At 54.5% G+C, this 12,545-nt stretch overlaps 1 protein-coding gene across 4 annotated transcripts in view; it reads right to left on the bottom strand.

Moving 5' to 3' along the window:
* Positions 1 to 5,298: 5,298 nt before the first annotated feature.
* DPP6 (dipeptidyl peptidase like 6) overlaps positions 5,299 to 12,545 on the bottom strand; it is an 825,076-nt gene continuing 817,829 nt past the window's right edge. For 3 of the 4 annotated variants that reach the window (XM_038559795.1, XM_038559792.1, XM_038559794.1), the window contains exons 22-26: positions 11,778 to 11,889; positions 10,102 to 10,160; positions 9,363 to 9,435; positions 9,191 to 9,264; positions 5,299 to 7,195 (exon numbers count right to left, since the gene is read on the bottom strand). In XM_038559795.1, coding sequence (XP_038415723.1) covers positions 7,049 to 7,195; positions 9,191 to 9,264; positions 9,363 to 9,435; positions 10,102 to 10,160; positions 11,778 to 11,889 — 465 coding nt within the window. In that variant the 3' untranslated portion in view covers positions 5,299 to 7,048. The remainder of the gene's footprint in view (positions 7,196 to 9,190; positions 9,265 to 9,362; positions 9,436 to 10,101; positions 10,161 to 11,777; positions 11,890 to 12,545) is intronic. The other variant, XM_038559793.1, reaches the window with a different exon arrangement.

Genomic DNA, 12,545 nt, shown 5'->3' with positions numbered 1-12,545 from the left:
TGTACAGCCATCAAGACAGATGCCATTACTCTATTTTACTATGAAAAATGGGACCCAGAGAAGTCAAGAGGCTTCGCAAGGATGCAGGGACGGGGCGGGATGAGGCAGTGGTACAGAGGGCTCAGCATCTCCGCCTCCCGCCCTGGAGCAACACTGCTGCGCCTGGGACAGATGGACTTTGTTGGCGTCAGGATGATGCATAGAGGGTATGATGTGCGGACCAGGAAGGAAGAGGCCAGAGAGATGAACAGTGCATCCTAGTTCACCCCAAACTTGCCAAGCACCCTGTCCCCAGCTCGGTGCTTGAACACAGTGGCAACGGCCAATGCAGTTTGCCCAGTTTGGGTTTTTGCTTTAGGGCAGGAAAGTGCCAAAAAGGGATTTTTAGCAGGTAGCAGATTCACAAGGGGGTGCCTTCCATGGTCCTCAGGGTGCAACCAGCCTCCCTGTGACTCAGGCCCCTGGCCCTGCCCACTTGACCTTGCCGGGTTCCAGTCCAGTTCAGTCCCACCTGGGGAACCAGGTGTGCTGGACGCTCGGGAAGCCACAGGAGAGGCTGCTATTCTCCACGGTTGGTGGGCATGTTGGAGACATGTACGTTCCGGGAGGAGTCTTGGCGAGCTGACGTCTCCCCCAGGGATGCACCTTTTCTCCCTGGCCCTCAGCCTGTGATGCTGGGGAAGGCCTCCCTGACAGCCCAGGCCCGAGTGTGTGTGCTGGTGTCTCACTGGCCCCAAGGGGTGGTGTCCGCACAAGGCAAAGCCACCCTCCACCTCGTGTCAAGGTCACATTGCCATTTTCTAGTGGGGGTTGATTTCTGGTGCTCCCTGCCCTTCATCCCTGTGATGGTCTTTGCTAGGGGGAGTCATTAGTAGAAGATTCCTGTATTAGGGAAATTTCCTGTATTAAGGAAAATGAGTAAATCACCAAATGTAGCAATTAGCTGTCACATTTCTGGCTACTTGTCAGCAGTCCCCTTGTGTCTGGGGCGTGGCTTGGTGAGGCACTGACGTAACATGGGACGAAGCAGGCGAGCCTCTGCTCTTCCCTTTGCTCTGTGAGAACTACGGAAAACCCTGGTTTTGGTGCACAAGGTCTGGCCAGAGGAACAAGATGATGTGGAAAGCAATTTGTAGGTAAAACAAGCATCATGACTTGCTGGTGTCATGGGGGGCTCGGTGGGGGGATGCGCTGCAGACCCAGAGCTGGGGCCACAGGCCCGGGCAGGAAAACTGCAAGTTTCTGCTGCGTCTGCTTGTCATGACCAGTCAGATTCACACTGGCCTCTTGCTTGGGCTCGATTATGTGACGTTGAGCCCACACTTGTGCTTGTCATTAGGGTCATAAAGACCTTGAGCTTCATGTGCGAACCCCTGATGGACGTGGGAGATGTTGCCTAGGGCTCAGGGGATAGTGGAGGCCACAGGCCCCTTGCACCACCTGGCAATCTGTTGAGGCCTGCCAGGAACCTGCAGAAGCCCCTCGATGTTCCTGCGGCAGCCTGCACAGAGCTTCACCACGGCTGGTGATCTGCTTTCGGGGCTGCACCTGAGGCTTCTGGCCAGAAGCCTCTGCCCTCCATGGCCAGAGAAGCCCACTGGTCCTAACAGAAGGTGTTGCGAGGAGGACTGTCTCACATCACTGCCCAACTCCGCTTTCAGGGATGTCAAGTTGACCCTCTGATGTTGCAGAAGTGTTTACACCACGGGCATCAGCAGACACCGCAGAGCGGCACTTCTAACAGTTGTCTTGTGGAGACTCGGCTGACCACACACCTCCAATACGGTCATCTATATTCTGTTCGACGGGCTCTCTTCCTTCTTTGAGCACATGAACAGCTTATTCAGCAAATCAGCATTCTGACTTTTCCACAATAGTTAAGATTTCTGTAAAAATGGTTATTTAGAAACCACACACGTCTCTCTCTCTTTTTTTAAAAAAATGAGATTTTATTTATTTATTTGACAGAGAAAGAGTGCACAAGCAGGGGGAGTAGCAGAGGGAGAGGGAGAAGCAGGCTCCCTGCTGAGTGGGGAGCCCAACGTGGGGACTTGATCCCAGGACCCCAGAATCATGACCTAAGCCAAAGGCAGACGCTTAGCCAACTGAGCCACCAGGCACCCCTAGAAACCATACATCTTTTAATATAACCTGAACCATTAAACTCCAACAGTCTTCTTGTGTTCAAAGCAAAATTGGGAGACATTATTGGGTCTGTTTCTTTCTTAGTCAACGGATTTGCTTCATCTATATTTTTATTTTAAAAATGTGCTCCCACCTGTAAGGAATACTGGCAGTGAAATCTCCCTGACCAAGTTCCCCTGGGGTCTCCTGGATGAAAGTGATTTGTGTCACGGGCTTTGCCCATTGCCCTCTTAATTCAGTACGTTTGCCTTCTGAGAACACCCGCCCAGGGTGTGTGGGAGGCAGCCCGACCCGGGCGCTGGGACCCGAGCTCCCGTGGACCGGGCGGCTCCAGCGCCCTCCCCGCTTGTGTGTGTTGCCTGTGCAGACATCCAGGCCGGAGCCTCCCCTCCGGGGCCCTTCGTGGCCCTGGGTCTGGCCGTGTTGGTCTGCAGAACGCAGGCTGTAGAGGCGGGGCTGCCAGGGTGGTCCCAGGCCCCATGGAGGAGTTACCGGGCCTCCCCAGCTCCCGAGCTCCTCACCTGCCTCTCTCTCAGGAGATGGGGGGCCCCGTCGGCTGCCACTTGAGCTCCTTTCAGAGTTAGAGCCTCTCAGTCGCTTTCCCTCTAGGCACCTGGGCAGAGGACCTCCCCTGTTCTCTTTCCCCCAAAACAAACCAGGCGGTAAGACCAAGACTCAAAACAAACCTATCATTCAAATGCACGGGAGTCACTACAGGTCACAGGTCACGTGTGCCCAGACCCAGACGACCCCTGGCCTAGGACGCGGGGAGGGGAGCTCAGTGGTGGCACACCTGCCCTTCCCTCATGCTGTGCTGCTGTCTCCACCTCTCTGCTCCTTTTCTTTCCCGCTCTGCAAAATGTAGGTAAGAATGGAACATCATAGGATGTTGTGGATTAATGTGTTAGTTGTGTGAAGACGGCGTGTGAATCCACGTGAAATGGGGCCCGGAACACGGCAAGCTGTCGGTAAATGGTCACTGTTATGACTGTGGTCCTTGCTGTCTGAGGTGAGCGGCCACGCACTCCTCTGCAGCTGACCCGTGCAAAGGCTTGGTTGTCTTGGATGACCCGCCCTGACACACACTTCGCAGTGCCGGTTACAGGTCTCTGGGCCCTGACAGTGAGGGCGCTCACACTGGCACGTGGGAGCCACCTCATGGGCAGTGTCTGCCTGGACCTCAGGGAACGGGGTGCGGGGGGGACGTGGAGGCAGGGTGTTTACCGCAGCCTCCCAGGGCGGAGCTGGGGGAGCAGCCACTTCGTGCTTGCATTTCAGTTTCCCTGAAACTTCAGTGAAGTGCACAGGAGTTGGGAGCATCTGTGGACTGGCCATTTGTCTGTAGCCTAAACATCCACACCCATTTCCCCTGAGTCTGGCTCCATATTGGCCGGAGGCTTGGGACTCCTAAGCTGGTGAGGCAGACGCCCCAGAGCCTCCTAGAGGCCTGGAGGCCTGGCCCTCAGAGCTGATCCCTGCAGAAAACCCAGCACGGGAAGAGGCACACAGGGCAGCACTGCCTGCCCCTGGGTTTGGGGGTGGCTCCCTGTCTCCTCGGCTTTAGGTCCCCCCATCTGATGAGATGCTGATGGCGAATGGCAGTTGTGCGGCTTGTGGTTTGCAGAAGGGCCCATCTGGACCCTCTGGGAGGCCCCTGCCCTCCCTCCCTCCCTCCTCCCACCTCCTCCCTCCCTCCTCCCTCATCTCCCCCCCCACCCCCCGCTGTCTCCCCACCTTCTCCTCCTTCCATCCTCCTGATCCCAGGGGCCCCACCACCCCTGGGCAACTCCTCTCCAATACCTACTTTCTGCCAGCAAGAAAGGAAACAGGACCACCCGCCAGGGACTGAGGGTGTGCTCCCCAAATCTCACTCCCAATGTGGTGGTTTACGAGGTAGGTTAGTTGGGAGGTAGGTTTAGATGAGGTCATTAGGATGGGGAACCCATGCAGGGGTTAGTGCCCCCATAGGAAGAGAGAGTGCCCTCCCACACCCCTGCCCCTGCCAGAGAGGGCAGCTGTCCGTGAGCCAGGAGGACAGCCCTGGCTGGGAATCCAGGGGCCAGCGCCTCCATCTCGGACTCCCAGCCTCCAGAGCCGTGAGAACTACATTTCTGATGCAGAAGTATCCAGTCTGTGGTGTTCTGTGATGGCAGCCCAAGCAGAGTAAGGCACCACCACCTGGGGGAAAGCAAGTGGGGGCCGCTGGTCCAGGGGTGGCTGGAGCCCGGGGAGGGGAGGGGGGATGAGCCCCAGGGACACGGAGGGCCAACTGGAAGCAGGTCCCTATGGGGTGGGTGGGTCCGGGGAATGTGCGTGGCTCTCCTGCTGCTCCTAAGTGGCAGGTGGGGAGAGCCAGGGCAGCTGCCAGTTACTGACCAAGTCTGGCCGTTTGGGGCTGACAGCTGCGGACTGTGGCCTGGCTTCCCGGCTGGCAACTGTGGCTGGTGGGTCCGAGCTCAGCGTTTATATATGTCCTGGACATTCCGTCTGCACATCCGTCTCCCACCAGGCTTCCCTGGCTCCCCGGTGATTATCCTAGGAGCTCCCATGATGTGCTAACAGAGGGGGCTGGCGGAGTCTCTGGAATGCCCGTCTAGCTTCTGTGTGACACTGGGATTTTCACAGCAGCTTCCCGAAGGCAATCAGCCTTCCACGAAATCATCATTCTGGGACTGCCCATTAGAGGTTTCCATTACAGGTGAGGCAGAAGGGAGATGGGTGTGTTTTCAGGCTTGTGTGGAGAAAGCCTGCTCCCCACACCTCTGGCATGGTGGCAGCCCAGATCCTAGTAGATGCCGCAGAACAATCCCCACACCTGGACATTTTTCTCAAGTTTTCCAGGGGGGCAATGGTTCAGACTCAACAGAGCGCCAACGTTACCATTACTGTTATGGGATATCTCTGTGTCTTTGCCCTAAAACCCAAAAGACTCAGCCCAAACCCACTTTCTCTGATTGATTTGGGACTTTGATATACTTCATGGGTCCCACCTTTCTTACCATCGATGCCCCAGCCCTGGATACGGCTTGTGTTTGCTGCACATCAGGCTCTGGGGGATGTGCATCTGTCTTGGTGAGGGCTCAGTAGGTACCTTAGCAAAGCTCTGCACACTTTCTAAGGAGGGGTGGTGGAGGGTAAGCAAGAAAAGAGCTATCCGAGTGGTAAAATAATGTTTTATTCCATGGATGAACAAACGCTACCATGCCACATTCTCACTTCCACCCTGCCAGGTCCCGTGGCTGGAGCAGGCTTCCCCCGTCAGACCTAGTTGGCTTTGCATTCGGTCAAGCCCATCGAAACAGCGAAAGCATGATTGCGTAGCATTCAGAGTTGCTCCCGTGGCTCATGCGTTGGTCCTTTCCAGAAATGGCGATGTCTCGCCTGGAGAAATCCTGCACTGGAGACCTTCCAATCACACCAGCTGCAGCTGACATCCAGAACTCATGGAGATGAAACCCAAACCCCCAAACACCAAAAAGCGACACGGACAAATCTTCTTTGCTGACAGGATGTCAAGGACCCCCCAGCAGGACCGGAAGCTGGAGACATCAGTACTGACGTTCAGGTTGTCAACAAGCTCCAAAGGAAACAGCAGTGATGGATGTGTCTCAGACTAGCACTTGTGGAGAGTGCGGGTCAGCCACAGGGGGTCGGCATGCAGGCGGCATGGTGGGGGCTGGTGGACGGCAGCGCCAGTCCTGTCTTTATGTACAACAAAATGAAATACACACCAGGGGTGGCTGTTCATTGGGCCAGAGGCTGCGCGCAGGAGGTGCTGAGGCCACTTCACCATCCCCAGGGTGCCAGGCAACCGCATGCACCTGTGTCCCGGGACGACAGGACGCCTGTCCCCTGATCACGCTACAGACTCAGGGATGGAGTCAACTCCTTGTGTTTTTACATTTCTTTAACCAAACGCCATCTGAAAAGCCTCAACAACTTATCAAGTGGGGAGTGGATGGGCTCCAGGACATAGGTAAATCTTGTGAATATAAGCCAAATCCTAATGCAGCTTTGTGGGAAAGACGTTTTATTTATGCATTTTCTTGTTTTTCCTTTCTTTTTTTTTTTTTTTTTTTTTTTTTTAGTGAATGCTATTAGATGATTTTTTCCCTTCAGTTTTTTTGAAATTTCTCCACAAAGTCTCAAGACAATCTTGAGGAGAGAGCAGTTAGTTCCTTCTGATCCGTTTCTTTATCCAAACAAGTGCAAAGCCTACACACTGACCAAAGAACACAAAGCCAAAAAGAAACAGAAAAGAAGAAGGAGAAAGCAAGAAAGCAAGAAAGAAGGCAAGCACAGTGAAACAACCCCGTGACCAGAGACAGTGTCAGATAAAAACCATAGAAAAATACGAATTAATTCCATAAGGTTAACCATTAGCATAGCTACAGTAATACTTTGTACAGCCCCTTGAAATGCTGAGTCTCCTAATTACAGAAAGGAGCAAGCTGATCTATGACCAAGTAGTGTTAAAATAATTGTGCTATAGTTGTTTCCATGGTGTGGTTATATCGGACAGGACGGATGCTGCTGATGTGGGCACGCACACTAGTGAGGGTGGGTCTTAATGCTACTGCACGATAGCTTGGGTTTGAGGGCCAATTTCTTCACTGCCGTCCATCCTTTGCTCTGTTCCTTGGGGAGGGGCCGTGGGATGCACCAGTCACTCTGGGACCAGAAGAGGGTGATGCTGCAGTGGCTCCGGGCGCATGGGAGCCTCCCGTGAGCGATGACGCGTCTCGGCCCGGGAAGGAGCTGTTTTCCGAAGCAAAGCCGCCTTTGGGACGCGAGACACACATGCTATGGAAGTCACACTTCTTGCCCCCGCCCCAGCCAGCCCCTGTGGGCCGGGGAGGCGGGGTCCCGGCTACACACTGTTCCAGGAGGAGCCCCGTGGTGCTCAGTCCTCCTCCTCTTCTTCTTTTGCTGTGGCCATGGGGAGTTTGTCCTGAATCCGGAAGCATTCCACGAAGAAGTTGATGATGGATCGGTACAGGTGCTGGTGGAGGGAGGCACTGTTAAAGTAATGGCTTTCGTCTGGGTAGATCTGTGGGGAAGGCAGGGAAAGTTTACTCACGGGTGGGGTCCCCCGTGGGCCCCGGGGATGCTCATAAGACATGAACCCAGCACGGCCAGGGCCCTGCACACGGCTCTGGGGTAGCCTACAAAGTGAATTTTCTAAACCACGGCGATGCAGGCGTCAGCACCTTCTTCTCTGGGTTCAGTAAGTTAGAGAACACTTTGTTCGACAGACTGTATACAGCCTGGATCTGCTGGTTTGGACTGGCAGCATGGATGGACACGCACTCGAGGACCATGGAGGCTCCTGCCCCGGGCTCCAGGGATCAGGATCCCCAAAGACCTGGGAAGAATTCTGTGTTATCTCCACACCCTGCACCCGCGTTTGGCTCACCCTGTAACCGTGGGCAGGTAGCTTCCCCGAGCCCCAGTTTTTCCAGGTGTGTCAAGTGGAGACGATCATCATAATAGAATCCAGCTCATAAAGTTTTGTGAGGTTTCAATGATAGACTCCCTGTGAAGTGTTTAGAATAAGGCCAGGACATGGGGAGGGCTTAAAGGATGGTGGCACACGACCACCACATGTAAGGACGGATCCCCCTGGCCCCTGGAGGTGCCACACATTTCCACACACAGGTACCTGTGCCGGCAGGGACTCACGACAAGTCTAACTGACCCGGAAGCCCATGTTCTCACCATGATACCAGGCTGCCTCCTGTATTTTGAAGACTGTCTTCCTCTATATCTTTAGAGGATGGCGTTCACCCTTATTTTATTTATCAATGACGGAGCTGTTACTTAGAAAAACGTCTACCCCACAAAAGGACACCAGGTAGGATGTATGTCTTTTCCAGTCTAGATCCCCAGTCTCTCTGCCCTTTGCTGGACTTGATCCCTGATCCACATTCACTGAGAATCTGTGAAGACATTTGCTGTGCCTGCAAGCCTGGCACTGGGCTATGGCCCCCTTCCTTGTCTCCGGTGTGGCCTACAATGCATACTGCTCAACATCTTGCTGATGTAGCTTGGTCTATGCCTTGGGGAGGGATCCACATTAGCACATGGAAGTTTGCCTTTTAACCCATGACATGCCTAACACGTAGCTAACAAAACCATGGCAACTGTCGAACATGAGTCAAGGCTTTCAGAAGCAAGCTCAAAGGTGACATGCTAAGTCCTTCCTTCCCCATTCATCAACGCTCAGGCCAAACTGCCTCCTGGCAGGAGACTCTCCCAGACTGGCCCAGCCCGCACGTGACCCTCCAACAGGCCAGGAGCTCAGAGACAGAAGGTGGGCAGCAGTCAGTGCCAAGGCTGGCCCTGTCGGGGGGACGTGTGCCTATGAAGGAAACCTCCCATTGGTCTCTAGACCCGAAGGAACCTGTGGCCGGGGAAGGAAATGGAGGTTGTTTCTAGAAGCAGCATTGTGCATCGCTACAAGGATCCCAGACGTGAGGCGCTGGGTCGGTTCCTGATGCCAGTGAAAACAGGGCTGTGAGGTGGTTTCATGAGAAGAGTAGCACTCTAACTGCTGCTCAGCCACAGATGATTCTGGAACATTCTGCCAGAATTTAGTGAATGTGTGGTGCTATCCAGAGGGAGACTAGTGGAGAAGGCTCAGGACTTGCACTTGTAAAGCCCCCAACGCCTCCCAGAGTGCTGCTCTTATCAACACTGGAGCAACAGCCCCCGTCCTCACCGCCAGGTTACACCACCAGCCTCATTGTGGCGTTGTGCTGGTCGTGTTGGCCTTGCTCGTTGCCTGGAGTGGGGGCCGGGGGTTAGTGGTGGAGTTATAAAGGGGTTTGCACATGGCTCGAACGCAGAACCCGACAACCACCAATTACTAGAGAAAATAAGCCTGTGCAGATTCGTCTGGCCTGATGCACCCCTGCCCGCCTCTACAACTGGAACACAGGTGTGTCTGCAGAATTGGGATGAACTGAATACCAATCAGTTCTTTTTCCATGAAAAGGACATCTCTCTCCAGGCGTGGAGCAGGGGAGATGTGCAAATACTGTACCTGTAAGCTGTAGTTAGCCTTCCCCTTAATTAGTTGTGTAATGAGTTCTGCTGTGTGCTGGAAATGGATTTTTTCTGTCAAAAAAAAAAACAAACAAAAAAAGAGGGAAGTACTGGTTAGAGCCATTCACACCATCAAGGTGACGCTGTGCATTAACGGTGGTGGTCCTTACCGTCCGCGGTTGCGTGGATGATCAGAAACTGCTGTTCTTCTAGTGCTGACACTCGATGGGCCACCTTCGTCATCTGCATATGTGGGGACAAGGGGACACAGCTAGGGGGCCTCTCTGCCGCGGGTGAGTGCACTGGACCCTGACTGAGAAGGTAGCTGGGTGTCCTGGGGACAGTGGCAACAGTCCCCAGGGGGGACTGTCCCCCTCAAGACAACTGGGGGCTTGCCATGGGAGGGAAACACATGGCACGTCTCAGAGCCTCAGCGGCCCCTGCCCCGCAGCCACCGAAGAAACACTCCATGTGACACTGTGCCAAGTCATTTCAATGCTACGATGCCACCTGATATGACATGGCAGTTGGCATCAGGGCACTTTCTGTCCCCCAATCAATGGCTTATTTTCCCAAAGTAGAACCAGCCTTGGGGAAGGGGACCAGCAGTCATCCATGCCCAACGACTGTGGGCCCTGGGACAGATCCTCTGTCTATCCCAAGATGTTCCTAACTCCCCTCTTTGCCCCTTAGGTGCCAGAAAGGGGACCCAGATGGGCCCCAGAGAGGCTCTGGTCCCCTCAGCTCACAGCCTGGTGGAAGGTTTTCTCCAAGTGACTTTGGTGGTTGCGGGGGAGAGAGAGGGAGAGGGCAGTGGGGCCAGGGAGGGAGTGTAGGTCCCGGAGCTGGGTCAGGGGGCAGGACCGATGTCATCCAGTTCCGTGGGGCAGCAGGGGCGCCCCAACATACCTCATATGCTCTGTTGTCAAGTCCATGGAGGCCCAAGTACCTCTCAGAAAACGCAGACGCTGGACACAAGCAGAGGAAGGCCGGGTTACCGGTATAGGTCAGTACAGAGCCGCTAGCCACAGGGGGCGCCCCTGGCACAGGGTGGGGGGCTCACTCGCAGGACAAACCCCTCAACCTGCAGGTCCTTCCCCAGGTCATCAGACGGCACCAGCGTAACACAAAAATATGCTAGAGCTGGTGGGTGGGCTTTGAGCTGTACAGTGAAACCTCAATCAAGTGAAACAATCTGAAAATCTGAATCCTCAATAAACAGGATTTATCTCCCCTTCCCCCCTGCTTTGTTTCAACATATAGGAAAGGCAACAAATCCTACAAAGCAAGCAGATTTTGTTTTTGTTTTTTCCTTTTTTTTTTTTAATTTTAAAAGCCAGGCATGCCCTCTTCTAGTCAAAGCCCTGGCTCTAGGTGCAGGTTCTGGGTGAGGACCTGGCGTCTGCCCTGTCAGGGAAGTCAGGAAGGAAGGAGCTCAGAAGCCTTCTGCAAATGGTAGGGACATCCTTAATTAAGGGGAAGACACAGTGGAGGATTTCCCTGTCTGGGACTCTGTGACCAATCAAGGTGTAGGCTGGTACATTTATGTGCATTCAAATCAGGCAAATCTGAAATAGCATGATTGAAAAGATTAAGAAAGTCTCACTGAATTTAAAAAATCTGAACCATGCTACATGTATTCCCATGGGGAAATTAATTTTAAATTATGAACATTTTGAATGAAGAGAGTTCTATAGTCCTATAAGGACTATCAGTTGAGTTTGCATCAGGGCTCTCTGTAAAAGTCTGTAGGAGCTGGCGGGCTGAGGGCTGCTGGACCCCACGGGGCCCCAGGTGCAGAGATGGGGCACGTGGGCATGGGGGGATGTGTGGCCAGGGCCGTGGTACTTGTAGGCCTGCAGCAGGGCTTAGCAGACTGGCAGCAAGAAGCCCTCGACCTCTGATCCTATCAGTCAGTCTGTTTTGTGCAGCATAGCTGGGGTTCACAGCCTGGCCTCCCCATAACCTCGACCTGAAAGCCAGTTCTCAGAGCCCACAAGGAACACCTCACCACATATTTTCAGAAAAGCACAAATGTCACAAAACCATTCACATTTAGAGAAAAAGAGCTAGCCAGCTCCAGGAGAAGGTAGGGAGCCTCCAATCCCAAAACCGTGATGGTAGAGCCATGGTGGGGCCTGGCGGAGGCCCGGTTCCCACACCTGGGAGGCCTGCCCATCTGGTCCCTACAGCAAGCCATCCTGATACCCTGGCCCTGGTCGCTGACTCTTGCCCGTTAGGAAGGCAAGGCGCCGGCCAGGTCGCCACCCGATTTCTGCCAAGCGGCGGCCCCCTCAGCCACTCCACCCTTCCTCACTTAACCCCTACCCGCACACACCGAGGCTCTTCTGGCCCTGTGAGGACCCCAGGCCAGTGTCTAGCTCCTGGTCTCGTGGGTCAGGAATGTGACTTGCGGACATTGGTGGTTGGCCGCTTTCATCAGACATGTGACCTGAAACCCTCCCTCCCCTGCCCCAATGGCTTCCCCTGTGGGGAGGGGGTGCATGGAGCAAGGGCAGCAGGTGGGAACATGGGTCGGGGGTGGGGGAGGCAGGGGGCCCAGCCTTTGGAGTCAAGATCATTACCGTACAGCTTGAAGTCCGTGATTGGAGAGAGAGCAGAGCCACAGGTGAAAACCTGAGCCTGATTTTCACCCTTTGCCGGGAGGATGTAGGTGCTCAGGTACCCGCCATAATCCTGCAGGAGACAGAAAGCGGTAAGTGGGCGCAGCGTCAGTGATGCTGTCAGGAAAGCAGCCTCAGATGTAAGATCAGGGACTCAGCAACCATTTCACGTAGCTTCTGTTGGACAGTAAACACGCCAAGAGGCTAATATCTGCCCAACTAGGTATTATGGGATGTGCAGCTAGTGTGTGAGGGGGAGCCGCGGCAGTGGGCTCTGAATGTATGTGTGCTGGTGTGTGTGTGTGTGTGTGTGTGTGTGTGCTGAGGCATGTGCGTGTTGGGGTGTGCATGTGTGTATGCTGGGCTGTGTGTGTGCGGAGGTGTGTATGTGCTGGTGTGTGTGCGCTGAGGTGTGTGCACTGGGGTGTGCATGTGTGTGTGTACGTGTGTGTGCTGGGCTGTATGTGTGCTGGTTTGTGTGCTGAGGTGTGCATGTGTGTGTCTGCTGGGTTGTGTACGTGTGTGCATGTGTGTGTGTGTCCTAGGGTGTGCATGTGTGTGTGTGAGCTAGGGTGTGCATGTGTGTGTCCTGGGGTGTGCATGTATGTGTGTCCAGGGGTGTGTGCTGGGCTGTGTGTTGGACGGGACAGTCAAGTGTGGAGATGCCGCGCACCCGATGGAGACTGTGCAGCCCACACTGTGCCAGCCTCACTGTAGCGTGCACCCTTT

The sequence above is a fragment of the Canis lupus genome, chromosome 16, assembly GCF_011100685.1.
Source record: "Canis lupus familiaris isolate Mischka breed German Shepherd chromosome 16, alternate assembly UU_Cfam_GSD_1.0, whole genome shotgun sequence".
Classification (NCBI taxonomy): Eukaryota; Metazoa; Chordata; class Mammalia; order Carnivora; family Canidae; genus Canis; species Canis lupus.
Note: the sequence above shows the minus strand (reverse complement) of the source record. Positions and strands in the feature narration are given on the sequence as shown.